The sequence below is a fragment of the Furipterus horrens genome, unplaced genomic scaffold (genome assembly GCF_987537825.1).
Source record: "Furipterus horrens unplaced genomic scaffold, mFurHor1.1.pri manual_scaffold_10, whole genome shotgun sequence".
Classification (NCBI taxonomy): Eukaryota; Metazoa; Chordata; class Mammalia; order Chiroptera; family Furipteridae; genus Furipterus; species Furipterus horrens.
Genome location: NW_028327180.1, coordinates 19,422,862 through 19,442,022, shown reverse-complemented (window position 1 = coordinate 19,442,022; position 19,161 = coordinate 19,422,862). Strand labels below are relative to the sequence as shown.

General features: G+C 36.1%; 1 protein-coding gene across 1 annotated transcript in view; it reads right to left on the bottom strand.

Moving 5' to 3' along the window:
• Positions 1-19,161, bottom strand: part of MND1 (meiotic nuclear divisions 1) — a 47,661-nt gene that overhangs the window by 6,300 nt on the left and 22,200 nt on the right. The window contains exons 5-7 of the mRNA XM_090288736.1: positions 10,054-10,128; positions 7,293-7,407; positions 273-317 (exon numbers count right to left, since the gene is read on the bottom strand). Of these exons, the coding sequence (XP_090144862.1) occupies positions 273-317; positions 7,293-7,407; positions 10,054-10,128 (235 nt within the window). The remainder of the gene's footprint in view (positions 1-272; positions 318-7,292; positions 7,408-10,053; positions 10,129-19,161) is intronic.

The following is a 19,161-nucleotide window of genomic DNA, read 5'->3' as shown; positions in this document are numbered from 1 at the left end:
AGAAGACAAATCTTTATTAAAGAGTCCATGAAACTCTTCAAGTTGTATGCAAGTTAAGAGATCAGCCTAAGTGACTTATCTGGGGAAAGTTACACAAAAGTTAAACTGGCAATAATCACTGCTTTTTCAAAAATCTCTTACACTTTACAAAATGACTCATAATAAGATTTTAAAATGTCTTTCCTTGAACAAAACTAGGCACAATAGCTTCTGCATTTCATGTCAGAGTAAGTGTGAAGTTTGTATTTTAGCAGTGCCATTATAATACATACCAGTCCATCTGTTAGCAGCTTCTTTGGCTACTTTATTTGCTTGACCTGAAAAAAAAAAAAAAAAGGAATATATACATACACACACACACAATCATCTTCATCTATCTAGATTTCTTTTTCTTATATGAACAAGTTTATACAAATAAAATGACTATGTAAGAAAGCTCAAATAGTGACATATTGTATGTATCTCACAAACTTGCTTAACTACCCCCCCAAATTTAGATAGTTGCAGTTACATTAGTCATTAATAGAAAGTCAAAGTGAACAGTATCCCTTTCCTAGATGTCATTATCATACTTGCTCCTTTAAAAACAAGTGTAATTGAGATGTGTTTCTCAAACAATTTACAACACCAAAATAAGACAAAATAATTTAAGTTTAATGGTAAGAATTTTAGTGTACTGTATATATTATCAGATCACAATAAACCTGACCTAAAAACATTTCAATGTCATAAAGAAGCCCAATAGGAGGAAATATTTACTTACATTTAATTATACATCTTACTATGCAATGTGGATCTATATACGTTATGTCTTTCAAGTTAATCTACACATTACTTATGTGATAGCATTTATTCATTGGAAAATAATTTATATACCACAGAATTCACTATATAAAAGTGTATAATTCAGTGGTTTTTAGTATAGTCACATGGCTGTACAATCAGACCCAAAGCCAGAATATTCTCATCACCCAAAAGGAAATCCCATACACAGTAGGAGTCACTCCACATAACCCCTCCCTCCAGTCCCTGGAGATCACGTATCTCCTTTCAATAGTTATAGATTTGCCTGTTCTGGACATTTCATATAAGTGAAATCATACATATGTGTCTGGCTTCTTTGACTTAGCACAATGTTTTCAAGTTTCATCCATGTGGTGACATGTATTGCTACTTCATTCCTTTTTATTGTCAAATAATATTCCATTATATGGATAAACCACTTTTTGTAAGATTTATATATATGTGTGTGTGTATATATATATATTTTTTAAGTTATTTTTTTGGATATTGGACACTTGTCAGATATAAAATTTGCAAATATTTCCTCCCATTCTGTGGGTTTTCTTTTCACTTTCTAGATAATCTCTGGGTTTTCTTTTCACTTTCTTGATAATGTACTTTGATACAAAAAAAGTGGTGATTGCTTCAGCTTTTGGTGTCATATCCAAAAAACTGTTTCCTAATCCAAGGATACATCTATGTTTTCTTCTAAGCGTTTTATAGTTTTAGCTCCTAGGTCTTTGATCTGGTTGAGTTAATTTTTAAATATGATGTGAGGTGAGAGTCCAGTTTGATTGATTTGCATATGGATAACCAGTTGTGCCCAGCACCACCAGTTGAAAACACTATTCATTCCTGATTGAATGGTCTCGGCATCCTTATTGAAAATCAATTGGGCTGACTTCAGAATTTTCAATTCAATTTCATTAACCCACATGTCTATTCTTACACCAGCACCACAGTATCCTGATTACTGCAGCTTTGTAGGAAGTTTTGAAATTGGAAAATTTGAGTCTTTCAACTTTTTTTTTTTTTAAAAGATTCTTTTGGCTAGTCTGGGTCCCTTGCATTTTTATATTAATTTTAGAATCAATTCATCATATTCTGGAAAAAGCAGTTGGATTTCTGGTAGGTTTTACATTGCATCTGTAGATCATATTGGGGAGTATTTCCACCTTAACAACCTTAAATCTTCCAATTCATGAACATAGGATGTCTTTCTAGTCAGACAAGTCTTTAATTCCATTCAATGTTTTGCACTTTTCAGTATGTCATGCATTTCTTTGATTAATTTTATTCCTAGGTATTTTACTCATTTTGCTGCTGTTGCAATGGAATTTTTTCTTAATTTCTTTTCAGAATGCTCATTTTTAGTATATAAAATACAAGTAATTCTTATATATTGATTTTGTATGTTGCAACTTGCTGACCTCACTTATTAGCATTAATAGTTTTTTGTTTTTGGTGCATCGTTTAGGGCTATACTGCAAATAGTGATATTTTTATTTTTTTCCTTTTCAACATGGATGCCATTTCTTTCTTTCTTGCCTAATTGCCCTGGCTTGAATTTTCAATATAATGTTGAATAGAAGGAATGAGAGTAGATATTCTTGGAGAAACTCTATAGCCTTTTACCATTCAATATTAGCTATGGATTTTTTGGTAGATATCCTTTTATTAGATTGAGAAAGCTCACTTCTATTCCTAGTTTGTTGAGTGTTTTTATTATGAAAGGGTGTTGGATTTTTTCAAATACTGTTTTTTCTCAGGAGAAAATTATGTGGGGTTCCACCACCTTGATTCTACAGATATGTTGTACGCATTGATTTCTGTATGTTGAACCAACCTTGCATGCCTAGGATGTCCCCTAAACAGGGTGCATAATCCTTTTTTTATATACTGCTGGATCTGATTTGCTAGTATTTTGTTGAGAGTTCTTACACCTATATTCATAGGCAATATTTATAGTTTTCTTTTCTTATGATGTCTTTGTTTGGTTTTAGTATCAAGCTAATACTGACCTCAAAGAATAAGTTAGGAAGTGTTTTCTAATTTTTTTTTTTTTTTTGAAAAGGTAATTCTCTAAACTGGTAGAATTCTGAAGCATAGACTAAGCTTTTCATTGCAAGAAGTTTTTTTATGTCTAATTCAATCTCTTTACATGTTCAACATCTACTTAGTCTATTTCTATTTGAAATAGTTTTGGTAGTTTGTATCTTTCCAGGAACTGGTTAATTTCACATAGCTGATCAAATTTATTGACCTATAACTGCTCAAAGCATTCCCTTATATTTCTTTTTATTTCTGTAAGGTCAACAGTAATATTCCCTCTTTCACTCCTGATTTTAGTATAGTGGATCTTCCTTTTTCCTTGGTCAGTCTAGCTAAAGATTTGCCAATTTTGTTGTCTGCTTAAAGAATCAACTTCTGGTTTCACTGATTTTCTCATTTTTCAATTCTCGATTACTCTTACTTCTGCTCTATTCATTGTATTTCCTTCCTTATGCTTGCTTTAGGTTTAGTTTGCTCTTCTTTTTCCAGTTTTTTTTTTTTTTTAAAGATTTCATTTATTTATTTTTAGAGAGAGGGGGAAGGGAGGGAGAAAGAGAGGGAGAGAAACATCGATGTGAGAGAAACATGGATTAGTTGCCTTTTGTACACGTTCCAACTGGGGTCCAAACATACAACCCAGGTATGCGCTCCAACCTGGAATCGAACTGGCAACCTTTTGCTTTGCAGCACAATACCCAACCAACTAAGGCATAAGGCCAGGGCTTTTTCCAGTTTATAGATACAAAAGTTTTCTCTAGGCATTAAAATGCTAATATATTTCGAAAAAGAAATTATTTGAAAAACAGTAGATAAAGGAGAAAAGATAAAATACATAAGATGTTAATAAATTTCCCACAGAGCAATGCCTTCATTGCACTCCAGTCTGTGTAGGGGCATGTTTAAACATTCAGGCAATTTACAACTCTGCCTCAGCTTTTACTTCCTGCTTGTAGAGTGTCAAGGAAGGTCAGCTAGAGGTGGGAGACTAGGAACTTCTCAGGTCTTTGCTGAGAATGTGCACAGGCCTATGCATGCATGTGGACTTCTAGATTTCCTGTATTATGTTGATTTTCAAGGCACCAACGAACATTTCTTTCAGTCTTTTGTTTTAAATGTTTTTTATTCATTGATTTTAGAGAAAGAGAAACATTAATTTGTTGTTCCACTTATTTATGCATTCATTGGTTAATTCTTATACGTGCCCTGGATCGAACCTGCAATCTTTGCGTATGGAGACAATGCTCTAACTGACTGAGCTACTCTGCCAGGGCCTCAGCCTCTCCTTTTAAGCTTTTTGGTTAGTCTGTTTGCTGTAATCGCTATTCATCACCTAAGACAAACACAAACTTAAAATTCTTGTCTAAAATTGTTTTAGACAAACACTCCTCAAGGAGAGGCCATTAGCACTGGGCATACTCCAATTCAGGTCACATAAAGACAATCCTTTCTGTTGGAGGCTTTCAGGGAACCACCAGAGACATCAAATAATGACAATTCTTTGGGAATGAGGGTCTTAAAGAGATCCAGCTTCTTTCTGTTTCCTCTGATACCAGGATGCAGAGCTGTTATTTTTTAACACTGGAGAGCAGGGGTCTAATACAGGGCAAGTTAAAACACCACAAAACACCTGTTCTTGCTGAGATACAGCCCCTTTTCTTTAATAGGCAAATCTTCAGTTTGTTTTTAGAATTCTTACAAAATTGTGAAAATTCTTGCCAGCTTTCATGGAAGGCTAAAAATTTTCAGATGGCCTTACTCCACCATTTTTACTGTCATCCTGGCATTTATTTCTAAGAAAATACTTTCAAGTATTTCTGTGGGAATTCAATTTTTACTACAACTTATTTCATTTTTTTTTAAGTAATGGTCACAGCAGCTAAAATTAAATTCTATTTTTTATTAATTATAGCTTTTACTTCTTAGTTCTTGACTATTTGCAACTAATGTTGCCAATACTTGCTTAATGATATCAATAATTCTGTTGGCACAGTGAAAGGTAAATATTTCCTGAAGGAATTATTGAGGAATAAGAGAGAGATAATACATAGCAATTTTCTACAAGAACATAAGGGTTATAGCTATTATCAGCAGAAAAACTGTTTCAGAATAAACCATGACAGACTTAAAGATAAGCCTAATTGTACTATGGGTGCTACAGCCATGCCATTTAGAACTGAATCCTATTAAAATCAACGTGAAACTGGTAAACCTTTAATCCAGTATAATCTGCTCTGCAATAATATGATAGCCAAAATACTATGTAATCCTTCATTATCAAAAAGCACATTTAAAAACAATAATCTCATTAGGGAAAGGGGATTTGGGGTGAATAGAGGTTAAAATCTTAAAAAGTTCTTTAGATCATTGCCTTTTTACTAATTATGTATTTGAATTTCTTGAATCTGTGGGTTAGTTTTCATCAAGTTTGAGAACAATTTAGCTTTTATTTCTGACATTAATTTCTTCAGATATTTTTCTGGCCTGGAAACCCCTGCTACCCCACAACATAACACTCCTTTTGGCACTCCAGTTACAAGTATATTAGGTCACTTGAGGTTGTCCTACATCTCACGAATACTGTTTTCATTAAAAAATATTTTTTCTCTCTGAGTTTCATTTTGGATCATTTCTATTGTTATGTCCTCAAATACTTTCTTTTCCTTTCAAATCTTTTCTTTTGCAAAGTTTAATCTGCTGTTATTCCAGTTCAGAAGTATTTCTCTCTACAAATTTGACTTGGGTCTCTTTTATATCTTCCATGCTTCTACTTAACTTTTTGAACGTATAGAGTACATTTAGAATAACTTATAAGATGATAATGTTCTAATTTTACTATCTGTGTCAGGTCTAGGTCAGTTTTGACTGATGGATTCTTCTCATAAGGATCATGTTTTCCTACTTTTTTGAATGCCTGATCTTTCATTGTATTGTATGCCAGACATTATGAATTTTGTTGTGTTGGGTGGTAGGTACTTTTGTACTCCAATAAATATTCCTGAACTTGTTCTGTGATGCCAAAAGTTACTTTGAAACACTTTGATGCTTTCAAGACTTCCTCTTACGGTTTGTTAGGTGAGTTGAGAGGAGGCAAGACCTTGAGTCCTTTACCCAGTGCCTCAATGTTCCTCATCAATTTCTCTCTCTCAAATCAATAAATATATCCTCGGGTAAGGACTTAAAAAAAAATTGCTGTAGATAACAAGACACACAATATTTGATTCCTCTTTACCAAGCAGCCTTTGTTTTCTTTTAAAGATGAAGCATGAAGCACAAGAAGGCCCAGCTTCCTGGGAGTAACCCCCTGCCTCTCTCCTGACACTTTGATGTCCTTGTATCCACTGAGAGTTATTTGATACTAGTTCGAACTTTAACACAGATTAAAGCAGTTAATTTTGTAACAGCAGATTTAATTGGCACTTTCTTTTGCAGGATGATGATAAATGAAATGAACCTGTGGGTGGCATGAAAGAGCTAACATGCCTCCCCCAAACCTTAATTTACAGAAAATGATTAGCTCAGGGGGGTTCTTCTGCTTCCACCTCTCTTTGACAATCTCCCTGGACAATCAATGAAACCAGAGCTAAATACATGCCACCCTTGGACTGTGCACTACCTGTACATGGATGTGCCTCCCAGAGCTGCGCAGAGTGGGGACCTCGCTCTAAAATGAGGTTTAACTTCAGGTTACACTAACTGAACTGCTCAGTGTTCTTTTAATTGTGAAGAATACCATCAAGGATAACTTCATTGTAATCAAACTATTCTCCAGTTAATTTTCAAGTGCCAAATATATTTTCTCTAAAGCCTTCAATCACATAGTATAATGTCAGTTTTTAATAGAAGTTTCACTCTGTAAAGTTCCCTAAATGAAAAGACAGGCTAAGGCAGAAAATGTGAAGTTACAGGTTCTTGGCAATTAAATGCAGTATCTTTATAATACACCCTTTCATTTCTTTAAATATTCAAATTTCTATCTTTACATAAATACATACAAATTACAAAAATGAAGCTTTGAAGACTCTGGTTTATAAGTAGGACAAAACATCACTGTATATTCAAAAGGTAAGTCAACGCACAGACTGATTTTCTGCGACTTGCAAACCCTTATATTTTGGTATCATTTTTCCTAGAAGATAATGGTGGATTTCTTTCTAGAGTCAAGGTACTTGGGGCCAACTTAGCGCTTCCTCTGACTCCATAGTTTCCTAAGCTTATACTGTATGTCTTTATACTTCTACCCCACCAAGCTTCCTTACTCTTGAAATGCTTCTAATTTTAAAGTTATCACTGTTCAATACTTTAACATTAAGTTTCCTCAAAGGAAATTTTAATGCAACATTAATACTATTAATGGCTTTATTTTCTCATATACATGGAGAATGGTTACCAGGCAACAAGAAGTTCAAAGTCTCTTTCATTAGCAAAGTTAAAATCCTCAATATGAGACACAAACTTACGTATTTCTTCCACAACTTGCGGGTCACATTCTTTGTATTTTTCTAATTCTGCCTTTTGCTCGTCCCTTTGTTCTCGAAGTGAAGAAAGTTCTTTTGCTAGCCTGTTTCGCTCTTCCTGCATTTAAAATAGTTTTATGTAAAACTAAGGCAAACAAAATGCATATAAGGTATATATTTTAGAGATATTTTCATTTTATTCCTCATAACCAATGTGCATTAGGCACGGACAATATTATAAATATACCTACATATATTTATAGTATAAGACCAAACTCAAATGATCATTTTTCTGACAACTCAAGTATCCTATATATAAGACTATATATTGACTAACTGAATGAAAGTAGGTAGAATGAAATACTCATAATAGATAAGAGATTACCAGTTATGTGTGCACTCAAAGACTATGTCATCTCATGTTGGGTAAAAAAAGTTGTACTGCCGCTTGGGAAGTCTCACAACATTGTGTCTATATATGTAAATAATATTTAGGGTAGCATCAATTATCATGATTTTTCTTAAAAGTGTTCAGCCTTGAAGGATGGTTAACCTTTAAAAATATTGAAAGACATCAGAAATAACAGAATTGTAGCTTGCAGCCTCCCATCACATTTCCTTTAAAGCTAAACCAGAATAAAACTTTTAAACAGAATGCAATCCAATAAATGCCATTTGAAATGTCTAGCCACAGTTCTCACTAACAGGTAGACGTCATGGTGCTATCCGTATTCAATTCATATGTGTGAAACCTGAAAAATAAGTCCAAATAAAAATCAAATACTAGCAAGGGTTGTGGTACAGAATTATGGGGTGAGCCTGAGGCAAAACCAAGGAATTCACGCTGCCTAATAAGACTTGTTTAAGGTTCCTTGCTAGCTTGTGTTTTTGTACTTGTATTTTCCTACGTTTGCCATTCTCTGTTTCCTTTGGTTCCAAAGTGGAGAATGCTCTTTGCTAGCACAGACAGAGCAGCATGCTCTGGGGCGGCCTAGTCCAACAGGTCTCTGCAGTGACAGAAGTGTTCTCAATCTGTGTCATCCAACGCGGAAAGCATGAGCCACAGGTGGCTACTGAGTACATGAAATGTGGCTCTCGGTACTGCGAGCCTGAATTCAATTGTATTTAATTTTAATATCAGTGTAAATAGCCACACATGATTAATGTATCCCATATTAGCAGAGCTTAGGAGAGATTTTTAAATAACTACAATATAAGATAGTCATCATTTGCCTACCACACCCAAATTACACACGCTCTACAATGAGACATGAGAGAAGAAAGCTAATGCATGAAGACCGGAGAAGCAGAGCGGTCAACACCTGTGTGAGTACAACGATGGCTGTCCAGACACCGTGAACTAGGAGCCACGTCAGACAGCTACTAGCACAAGGACTTTGCCGAGTTACTTAACCTCTGTGTGCCTCCACTAAAATGGAGATAGTAACTGTCGCTACCTCCGTGAACTGTTGGCAGAACTGAATAAATACACAAAATGCACTTGGAGCAGTACTTGCCTGGCTCGTACTAAGCACAGCATTTATGTTAGCTACTACTTCTTCCTCAACATTGTCAGCATCATCACCGTAAGTAATATCTAGTAGAGAGGAGCTACATATTTCTGGAAAATCCTGACGGGTGAGCTCAGGATCAACATAAGAATGCGTCTTTCTCAGGAGCCTTTCTGAACTAGTATCCTCCTCTGATAGCTGCAGACACCAATTAGATGTGCTACTGGTTTTTACTGGTCACAGTGGTTCCAATGGACAGGGTAACACTCAGCAGACTGGCTGACAAGTTGTGGGCATGGGTGCGTCACCACTAGTTGAAGGAGTGTCTATAAGTTATTGCCAATGTTAAAGAAAAACAGGATAAAAAAGAAATAACAGCTTCAGGTTATGCCCAAAACTCATCTTCCCTTGAATATTCTTTAGAGATTACCACTCTCCAATTGCTACCTGTGACTGCTGACTCATCACGTGAAAGAAGGTAAATAAAATAACTTTGAAAAGCATAAAGCCACTGTAAACCTCAGATGTGTCCCTTTCTACAATTTGACAAGTTTTTGAGTCTCTTTCACAATCAAGTGGTACAAACAGAAGCCTAGATAGAATGTTTAATGGTTCATGTTGACCTTCAATATTTCCTCAAGTCATAAATCCATACCTGAGATAATGATGAAATGAAAAAGTAAGTTTTAAAAACCCTAACACAATACTTTAGAGAACACTACACTCTAAAAAACAAAAGAGTAAGTCAACAATCATTTAAGTAATTTAGAAATAGTAAAGGCCACAAGGATATTATATTGATAGTTTTCAATTTGTTCTGTGCCAAGACTTAAAAAACAAGACCCTTAAAAACATATATAAACATTTATATAGGGTTTACCTTATGCCAGGTTCTCTTCTAAGTACTTTGCCAATATTAATTTAACCCACACAATTACCCAATGGGGTAGATTTTATTATTCCCCATTTTACTACTGAGAAAACCAAGAACAGAGAGTTCAGGAGACTTTCAAACCCAGGAAGTCTGGCTCCAGAGTTTATGCTTCTATGCTATGCTGCCATTGTATAATCTCATAAAATAAAAATAAATCTAGATTCACGATTAGTGAATCATACCAGGTCAAATGTTCATGTCCTTTGCTGTGATTCACTTGTCTTCTGGCAGAAACGGCATACTGCTCACAGGAAGCTGTATGTCTTTATTCTTCTAGTTAGAATTGACATTATTAAAGAATCTACAGACACAAACTTACCGTTTCATGCCGGCCAATTTTAGCCTTCTCGATGCTTTTCTGTAGGTTTGCGTGCTTTTGGTTTCCCTCAGATAACTAGAGAAGTAAAACAAATAAAATGGTTTGTTAAGATAAACTTGCTAAACACGAAATTTATGAGTCAAAAAGACAAAATGAGATTTGTCTTCAGCCCAAAACAATATAACATAAAGGTCAAAGACCAAATTGAGAACTACTCTAATTCAAAGAAAACAATGTACCATGAACCATTAGAACAGACTGAAAAATAAGTTTAAAAATATTTCTCTCTATCCTGTGCAGAAAATGAAAAACATGCTTTAAATCTTTTCTAGTTTTCATTTATCAGGTTCCTCACCGCCATCTCAAATAACTTGAGATAGATTACTTAAAAACTGAATTTGCAAAATCAAAACCTGGTCTATATAAATTCTCTTCAAATTTCATTTCACTTCTTTTCTGTTGTTGTTGACACTATTACAAATATCTCCTGCTTTCTTCCCCTTTGCCCCCGCCACCAGCCCCCCTTAAACTGTTCCTTATAGACTTGTCCTGTGACCTATTTCACTAACAAAGTAAAAAATTAATGCATCACTTATTGTTCTTAAATAAGGTAATTTATGAGGAATTGATACTTTATATTCTAAGTCATCAGAGGACATAAAAATCCATTAGCCTGTGGCCAAGTTTATGCAATTTTATGTACCTTAAAGGTGATTAGTTTAAGCACTGTACTAAGCTTAGAAAGTAGTAAATTATATATGAAAATGAATTAAATGGTACCAGCATGAGAAGACCAAGGATATAGAATATTCATCAGCTGTGGCTGGGCCCAGGCCAAAAAGGACTAGTTAATTTCAGAGAACTGCTGCACCTTCTCAATGTTTTAAATCTCACTTGAGCCCATAAACAAATAATCACAGGAAATTCCCAATACTAAATTCTCCACCACATATTTTGCTATCAACTAGTCAGAAATTACAGACTTATTTGATTGGATAAGGGCCTTCTTAAAAAAATGTTCCAATCCTCCCTCATTCTTGAGTTAAAAGTATTTAAAAAATAAGGACCAACTGAATAATTTTTTTTTTTTTTTTTGGCTGATTATAAGAAATTGACCTTTCACAATATGACCCAGTTCTAAGTTGAGGGTGAATAATATTTAGATATCCTTTTTGCTTAAAAATCACAAATAGTGCCTTCAAAAAGTTGGTAGCTTTACCCTAGCTTTAGGAAATCTCCCACTTCTCAATATGCATAAAGGGAACGTTGTCAGCTTTCTCTAATGGTTCGCTTATCACTGATTCTAATCCATACCATGAACAAGATCCACCTGTTATGTCAAGAAGACACCACCACCAAACCAGTTATACCTCTTCTTGAGAGTAATTATCTTCTTAAGTTAAAAAAAAAAAAAATCTGCTGTAGATTTAAGAGCCAGAATTAAGCTCTAAAGCCTTAAATTTAGCAAAGACTTCTAGTTCTTTTTAAAAAGGCATTCCCATTTATAAACAACACCATGTTTAAAAAGTTGATGTTCCACCCTGAAGGATCCACTTGAAATAATTAATAAATGCATGTAACAGTTAAGTTCAGGAAAAGAGAACTTTCCAATAAAAAAAAATACATATATACATACACATACACATTACCATTAACATTTTCCCATTAACAAATTTTTTAAAATATTTTATTTATTTATTTTTAGAGAGAGGGGAAGAAAGGGAGAAAGAAAGGGAGAGAAACATCAATGTGTGAGAGAGACATTGACTGGCTGCTTCTCACACGCCCCTGTCTGGGGTCCTGGCCAGCAACCCAGGTATGTCTTCTGCCTGGGAATCGAACTGGCGACCTTTTGGTTCACAAGCCAAGCCAGCACTTAAACCACAGAGCCACACCAGCCAGGGCTAAAAATGTTTTTAAAATAACCAGATAGGTAGATGCTACAAATATTTAAAAATAAATTAATACTTATATAAAAATAAATTAATAACTAATGAATATATATACTATACTAATGCAGTGTCTTCCAGGTATTGTACGTTGTAATTATTTACAACATAAAAGCACTTAAAAGAGAACTAATTCAGGAATCCTTTAACTCTGAAAATAACCTTATGTATTTAAATTGTGATTTCATGATTTGTCAGCTTTAGTATCATGGTAATGAAGGGAGACACGATCTAAAGGATGTAAACAAACGAGAAGCTTCTGCTGATTATCCCAAGTACTGAAACACTATGGTTCAGGTCAATAGTGAAGGATTCTCGGCTCTCTGTTTAGTTCTTAACATCTCAACTGCTGGGAACAATGAAAGCAACTCACGTGAGGCAGCCTCTGCTAGCAGTGTTTCATCTACACATACATCTCTTAGAAGCTATTTTGCTAGAGTTCCTAACGCATACCTTGGAATTAAACCAAACCCAGGCCTCAAGTGATAAGAGCTGTACAGATATTATCTAAACCAGTAGTTCTCAAACTTTATCATATACCAGACTCACCCAAAGGGCTTGTTAAAACACAGGTTGTCGGGCTCCACCTCCCAGTTTCTGAAAGGTAGGTCTGGGGTGAAGCCTAAAAACTTGCATTTCTAGACGCTCCCAGGTCATGGTGATTCCGTAGCTTCTGGTTGGGGGAATCACACTTGAGAACTGATCTAAACAAAATCTATTCTTGCGGTAACAAACCCAACAAAAATACACAAGATGTTAATATACGGGAGAATATTATCTAGTTTACCAGCAAAAATTAATTACTGCTAAATACTGTAGCCTGAACTTAGAAGATTATTTCTGTCACTGGGAAAAAAAGGAAAAGTCCACATTTACATACTACATATTCAAAGAGGTATTCAGCACAGGATTCCTTTAAAGAGCAAACTCTTCAGACACATTCCTATAACATAAAGCAAGAACCAACTATATGCTATAATAAATCCATTTCCAACTTTCGCTAAAGCAAATAATTTTTAAAAATCCAGTAACTCGGAACAAAACAACAGCAGCAGTAGCAACAACAAAAACTACTTAAAATTAGTAAGAACAGGATTTCATTTTTAGATTTGAGGATCTGACACAATGCTTCTCTTTAATACATTCCAGGCCACCTATACAGACCCTCAGGGTTAAGAAACATAATGCCAATGTTTTCTGAAGGGCTAATTCACTGCCTGGAGGAACTGCCTATTCATAAGAGAAACAGAAAGATTGATTCAAGCTGGCTAATTTGGAAATCTTATTTGTTCCTTTTTAGAAATTAAAAAAAAAGAAAATTCCAAAGCAAAGCAAAGGAAGATAGGAGTTTTCATAGGTGGGAAAGAATGTCAAGAAACAGAGAATGGGGAAAAGAGGTAACAGCAAGAGAATCCAGATCAGTCTCAGCTTTATCAAAATCCACATACAATGTCATGAAAAAAATTGGTTGTATGTCTTATTTTTCCTTAAAAACTAGGTCAGTATCATTCACTTTAAAATTTTATTCATTTAAAAAGTCTTGTTAAGAGTATTTAAAACAGCCCTGGCCAGTGTTGCTCAGTTGGTTGAAGCATCATCCCCATACACCAAAAGGCTGGGGGTTCAATTCCTGGTCAGGGCACATACCTAGGTTTTGGATTTGATCCCCGGTTGCAGCGTGTATAGGAGGCAACCAATCGATGTTTCTCACATCATTGTATCTCTCTCTCTCTCCTCCTCCTTTCCTTTCTCTCTAATAGCAATAAACATGTTTTCAAAAATTAATAAAACAAGAGTATCTAAAGCATTAAAATTTATCTTCTAAGGCAATATTCAATTTATGAATCAACTTAAGAAAGCAATAAACACTATAAAGATATATTTATATATAAAGACAGGAGCCATATAATTGTCTTAACAACAGAGAACTAGTAAATCAGTATTTCACGGTATAAATGTTACAATTACATAGCCAAAGGGAATGTTTTGCAAGAATTTTTAAGGATACTGTAAAATACTCAGAAAACAGTTTTCAAAAAGTGGAAACAAGACTGTTTATACATTTGAGAGCCTATCTGTGACAAAAAAAGCAATGACTTTTTGGACTCCTCTTAATGAAGATCTACAATTGTTTCAAGTTGTCAAACAAAGCCTTGATTCAGAAATTAGAATGTCTGACGCAAAAATTAACACTCAAATCTTGATTTAAAAGTAAGACTCTTCCCTTTTCAGCAACAACTGGCTGCAAGGGGTCTTTTGCTAGAGAGGACACACTGTCCTTTTCTTTCCTGGTCTAGAGTTTTCGTTCTCCCTCCAGTCCACTGACTGCTGTTTCTCCTTCCTGGCCCCCACCCTTACCGAGGCTGGGAGACGGAGAGAAAGAACAGGTAAAGGCGGCAGGAAATACTGTACTGCTTGCTGTTAAGATGCCTGAGTGCTCTCTGGGCCTGACAGACGTTTAAGCTGAATACTTGCATGGCTAAGCTCCTGGGCTCTTTGTAGGCTTTCCACTGGGTCCCCCAGTCTGTAGTCCCCACGATACAGAAGACATGCTCTGTTTCTCTGGGGGCTACACAGCGTGCCACCCCTCATCACCCCACTTCCTTCTAGCCCGGCTGTTCAGAGGTTAATTCCACACAGACGCTCAGTGTTGGGTTTCAGTGTCCTCAGGGACAGGATTTCTCACAGCTCCAGGTGGGCTCTTGTTCTCTCACTTTCGAGTGTGGCTCACACGTGGCCCATGGGGACACTCTGTACCCAGTGAACTCCAGGACTGCTGTTCAGTTCCTTACTTTTGTATGTGATCATCATCGACAGAATCTACCAATAGACCTTTATAGATGTCAAAATTATCTTTGCATAAAGAATTGCTTATTTTCCTACTATCTTTCAAGAGCAATGGGAAATAATATGTTCACATTTTACTACTAACATTTCCAAAAACTTCTTAGGAGAATTAAGATTATCTACTATTGAAATTTCTAATGAAAATGGTGCTTAAGTACTATTTAAAGTGTTTTGATCCAACAAGTTATTCAATTTCTTTAAGTAATTTAGTTTCATTAGAAGCCAATCTAAAATACAACAAATTACTTGCTAAAAAGCTTCAGTTAAAGTGCTTAATTTCAAATTTAACTTAAATAGAATTAATTTAAAATTAAAGCTTTAAATTTCTATTTAGACCAGATAACAAGAAACTCTACATTAAAATTTATAAAGCCAAAGAAAAAATCATAAAGACACAATAACGCTGAGAAATAGTGATTAGAGTACCTGTCCATAAAGGCTTTTTTTAAAAAATAATCTTTTTAAGAGAATGTATAAGAGCAAGAACAGAGCAGACTTTCCAGACACCTTTGACAATTCAATATGGAGCCTCCGTCAGACATAACAGTTATGTCAAGCAGCAATATGTAACAGGAGCACCCTTTTGACAGGCCCAGAACACCCAAAACCAAAAAGTCTGGAATCCTGGCAAAGGACTCCACGTGGACACTGATGTGAGTGGACTGTCGCCCACTGTGGGCTATAAGAACTCAGAGCTCTGACCACCCACCTCGAGCTTGGCTGTACCACGGGTCCTCTGGGAGCCCAACGGACTTCCACTCCACCAGATGCGCACCACTACTGCAGCCACCTGGCTTAGCACCCACAGCCACCACTCCACCGGGGGACCCGCCAGTGACGGGGACCTCTGCTCTTTTCTATCATATAAGCTCCCCTTCTCCGCGAGTAACCTCTGTGTGCCTCTATTGGCCTGCGCAGAGGTCTCCCCTAACAGACCTAGCATTGTGGAAAGGCACACACGTGCAGGGCTGTTTCCTTGCTCGTGACAGAGAATAATGCTCTTTCTTCTTTTTCTATTTCTGCCTCATAAAGCTGAAAGGTTCAAGAAAACTTGGATTTCAGAGGATTACCCAGGCAAACTAATGCCTTCTCTTCATAGCCTAAATAGCTTTAGTGGAGTAAGGAGAGCACCCTAATGCATTTGAATGGTAAATGAACTCAAGAGAGGAAAACTGCCAAACAAGCTAAGATCTGAGGCACTTCTAAGTGTTACAAATATTGAAAAGGTGAAATGCATATAGCTTTTAAAAAGAAAATAATTAACATAATTTGAAATTGAGGTCGTTTTGCATCTAATCAAAAGCTATTTTTCAAAAAAATTTTATAGTGCAGGAAATGTATGGTTATAAATAAATATAAATACTAGGGGACCTGAACTAAACTCTGTATTTGAATCTGATGAAATGCAGGCCTGGAAGTCTAAACCATGACCTTGGTCAAGTAAAAAGCATACTTTAAACAAAAAAGCACCCAACTAACAGAGCTATTTCTGTGAAACTTCTAAACACACAAGGCAGCCAGAGATATTAGCAATATTAAAATGTATAAAATATTGATATGCTCTTTTAGGGAAAAAAACAGGCCAAACAAATTGAAATTAGGGCTATCCCAAGAAACCAAGAATATGTATGGCTTTGACACTGCCACCACCTGGTGGCATGACATCAAAATTGTAGGTCCAGTTGTCGCGGAGTACATCTTTTCCAGGATGCTTGATTTTGGGAGAAAATAGTTGTGACTGAAGAATGGCTGTCATAAACCTGTAAGTCACATGAAGAAGCACAGAAGAGTGTTTTGGGTATGGGGAAAATTCTGTAGCTCTAGAGTCAGGTTTTTTAAACTCATCCAGCAAGCTGCTCCAAGAGCAAAGGAGAATAACTTCTAGGAGAAGGTTTAGAAGCCCAGCCCAAAATTACCTACTACAAAGGCAAAACAAATAACAAAAACAAATATCAAAATAAATCTCTTAAGTCCTATCATAAAAATTCATGCAATTTCACAGCTGTAATACTATTATAACTTTGAACTACTTTAAATTATTTACCAATAAATATACTTAGTTTATATACTTTCTCTATCCACCGCCAACCCCCAATTTTTGAATCTCTTGATCTCAACAAACATATATTTAACTCTTGATTATCTAAGATGCTGGAAAGAAGTAACAAAAACATTCAGACATGACTTTTAAGTTCATACTGATAGAATTTGGCAGACCCTATTAGTTGCCTCTCTAAATAAAGCCTTTATAAACAAAACTCTAACTTTGTTCAGATTGGGATGGCAGTGTGCTCAGAGAGATTGGGTCCCTTCCCAGTCTCACGGGGTGGACTGTGACAGCTTGCCCTCCCAAGGTGAGCTTGTACCTCAGACCTGGCCAATGAGATTTGTAAAGGGAAGCCTACTTGGGAAAGGGGGCATTCTGAGACTTTCCTCCTCGATAAAAAGAGAGAGAGAGGTACAAGAAAGTCCGTCTTTCTTCCCACTTTAGACATTGTCGAGGGAAGATAGAGTATCTACAGTAGCTACTTGCATCCAGAAACAGAAAGTCAAAAAATGTCAAAGAAGCCAGTCCAGACCTCTGATACCAATGTGTGGTGAGATTAACCAATCCTGAAAGGGGCCACACCCCCAAATTTCCTAAGTAAGATAAAAAAATTTTTTAAAAACCTATTATTTAAGCCAATCTACTTTTCTGTTATTTGTGGCTGAAAAAATCCTGATTCATGCATATAAAAATAAAAGAATATATATCAAAATACCATCAGTAATTAGTTCTAAATGATAGGATTGCAAGCAATTTAACTTTTTCTTTTATTCTTTTTCTACAGTGAATATATTTTAAATTTATTATAGAAGATGTCAATGTAAGTATTTTAAAATATTACAATACGTAGTTTTTGAGGCTTGAGAAGTTCTCATTTGCTAATGTCATGTTATAGATACAAATCTGAAGTATCAATGGGTAGAGAGAACAGATGGGTAATCCCTAAAGTAGATGCTATGCATGCACACTAATCGAAAGCTGACCACCACACAGGAGTGCCTAGGAATGCAGGAGTTGTTAAGGGTAAAGGATTATGGGTTGGGCTCTCTGAGAGACTCCACACAAGAATAATCAGTACAGCTTTGAACATGTTGGGATGTGGTTTGCCAACTGGCTATTGCAGGTGGCAACACAGAATATACATCAGCTCTGGGGATAAGAAAGTAGTCTAAGGTAGTAAATAGTCTTATCTGCTGAAGCAAACCCATAAAGTTGGGCAGCATTTCCCAAAGTATGTTCCAAGGAACATTAATCTCTCATTTCACGAAAATGGGTCAAGTGAGATTAACAATACATAGTATATATGACGGCATTAAGAACTTTTGAAAATTGATGTGAAATAACTAGCGCTAAGATATTTAGTTTATATAAATCTAGGCTATAAAATAACACTCCAGTCTCCCTAATTGTAAAGAAGGGTTAGTTTATCCTTTCCATGAGAAGCTCATTTTTGAAGAACTACCATTCATGAGATTTTAGCTAGCCTATGCAGCCCCATCTTAAGTAAATATATGTTTTCTGTTAAGATTACTGAAATACAGAAAAATAACTCAAATCCAGGCAACCACCTTGACATATTAGAGATCCCCGGGCTGGTCCCCAACATCCTGTCCTCAGTCCCTTTCCCTTGCTCTGAACATTCTTCCTGGGAAGTCTCATCTGCTCCCAGGGCTTCCACTGCCATTTCCATCCTTTTGACTTCCCAGTTGTTATCTCCTGCCTATCCCTGTGCACTGAGTTCCACACCCATGCAATCAGCTACCTACTGAACATCTCTACAAACATGGCTGACAGGCAGCTCATATTCAGTATGTTCAAAATTCAGTTCATTACCCAAACCTGCTCCTCTGTGCCTTCTAGACTCTGAAAGTACTATGCACTTAGTCACCCAAACCAGAAACCTGGTAGTTATCTTAGATTTTTTTTTTTCTCCCTTTTCTCCACATCCAGCTGGTTCCAAACCTCTGCTGATGTCACATACTGGTATCTCTCAGATTGCTCCCTTTCCATCCCCACTGCCACAGTCTTGGCTCAGACACCTCTGGTCCAGAGTTCTGAATTAGTGTCTTCACTGATCATTCTGTCTCCAGTGCTCACTTTCTCCCATCTGCTATAGGAGTTATCTTGAATGTCTGCCCATTGGATGGCTTCCCAGTCCTAAATAATGAAGTCCAGATTCCTCAGCCTGGCTTTAAGGCTCTCTGTAACCCTGCCACTGGCCAGCCTAATAACCTGCTGGTACCCTTTCTGCAACCCTACACACCA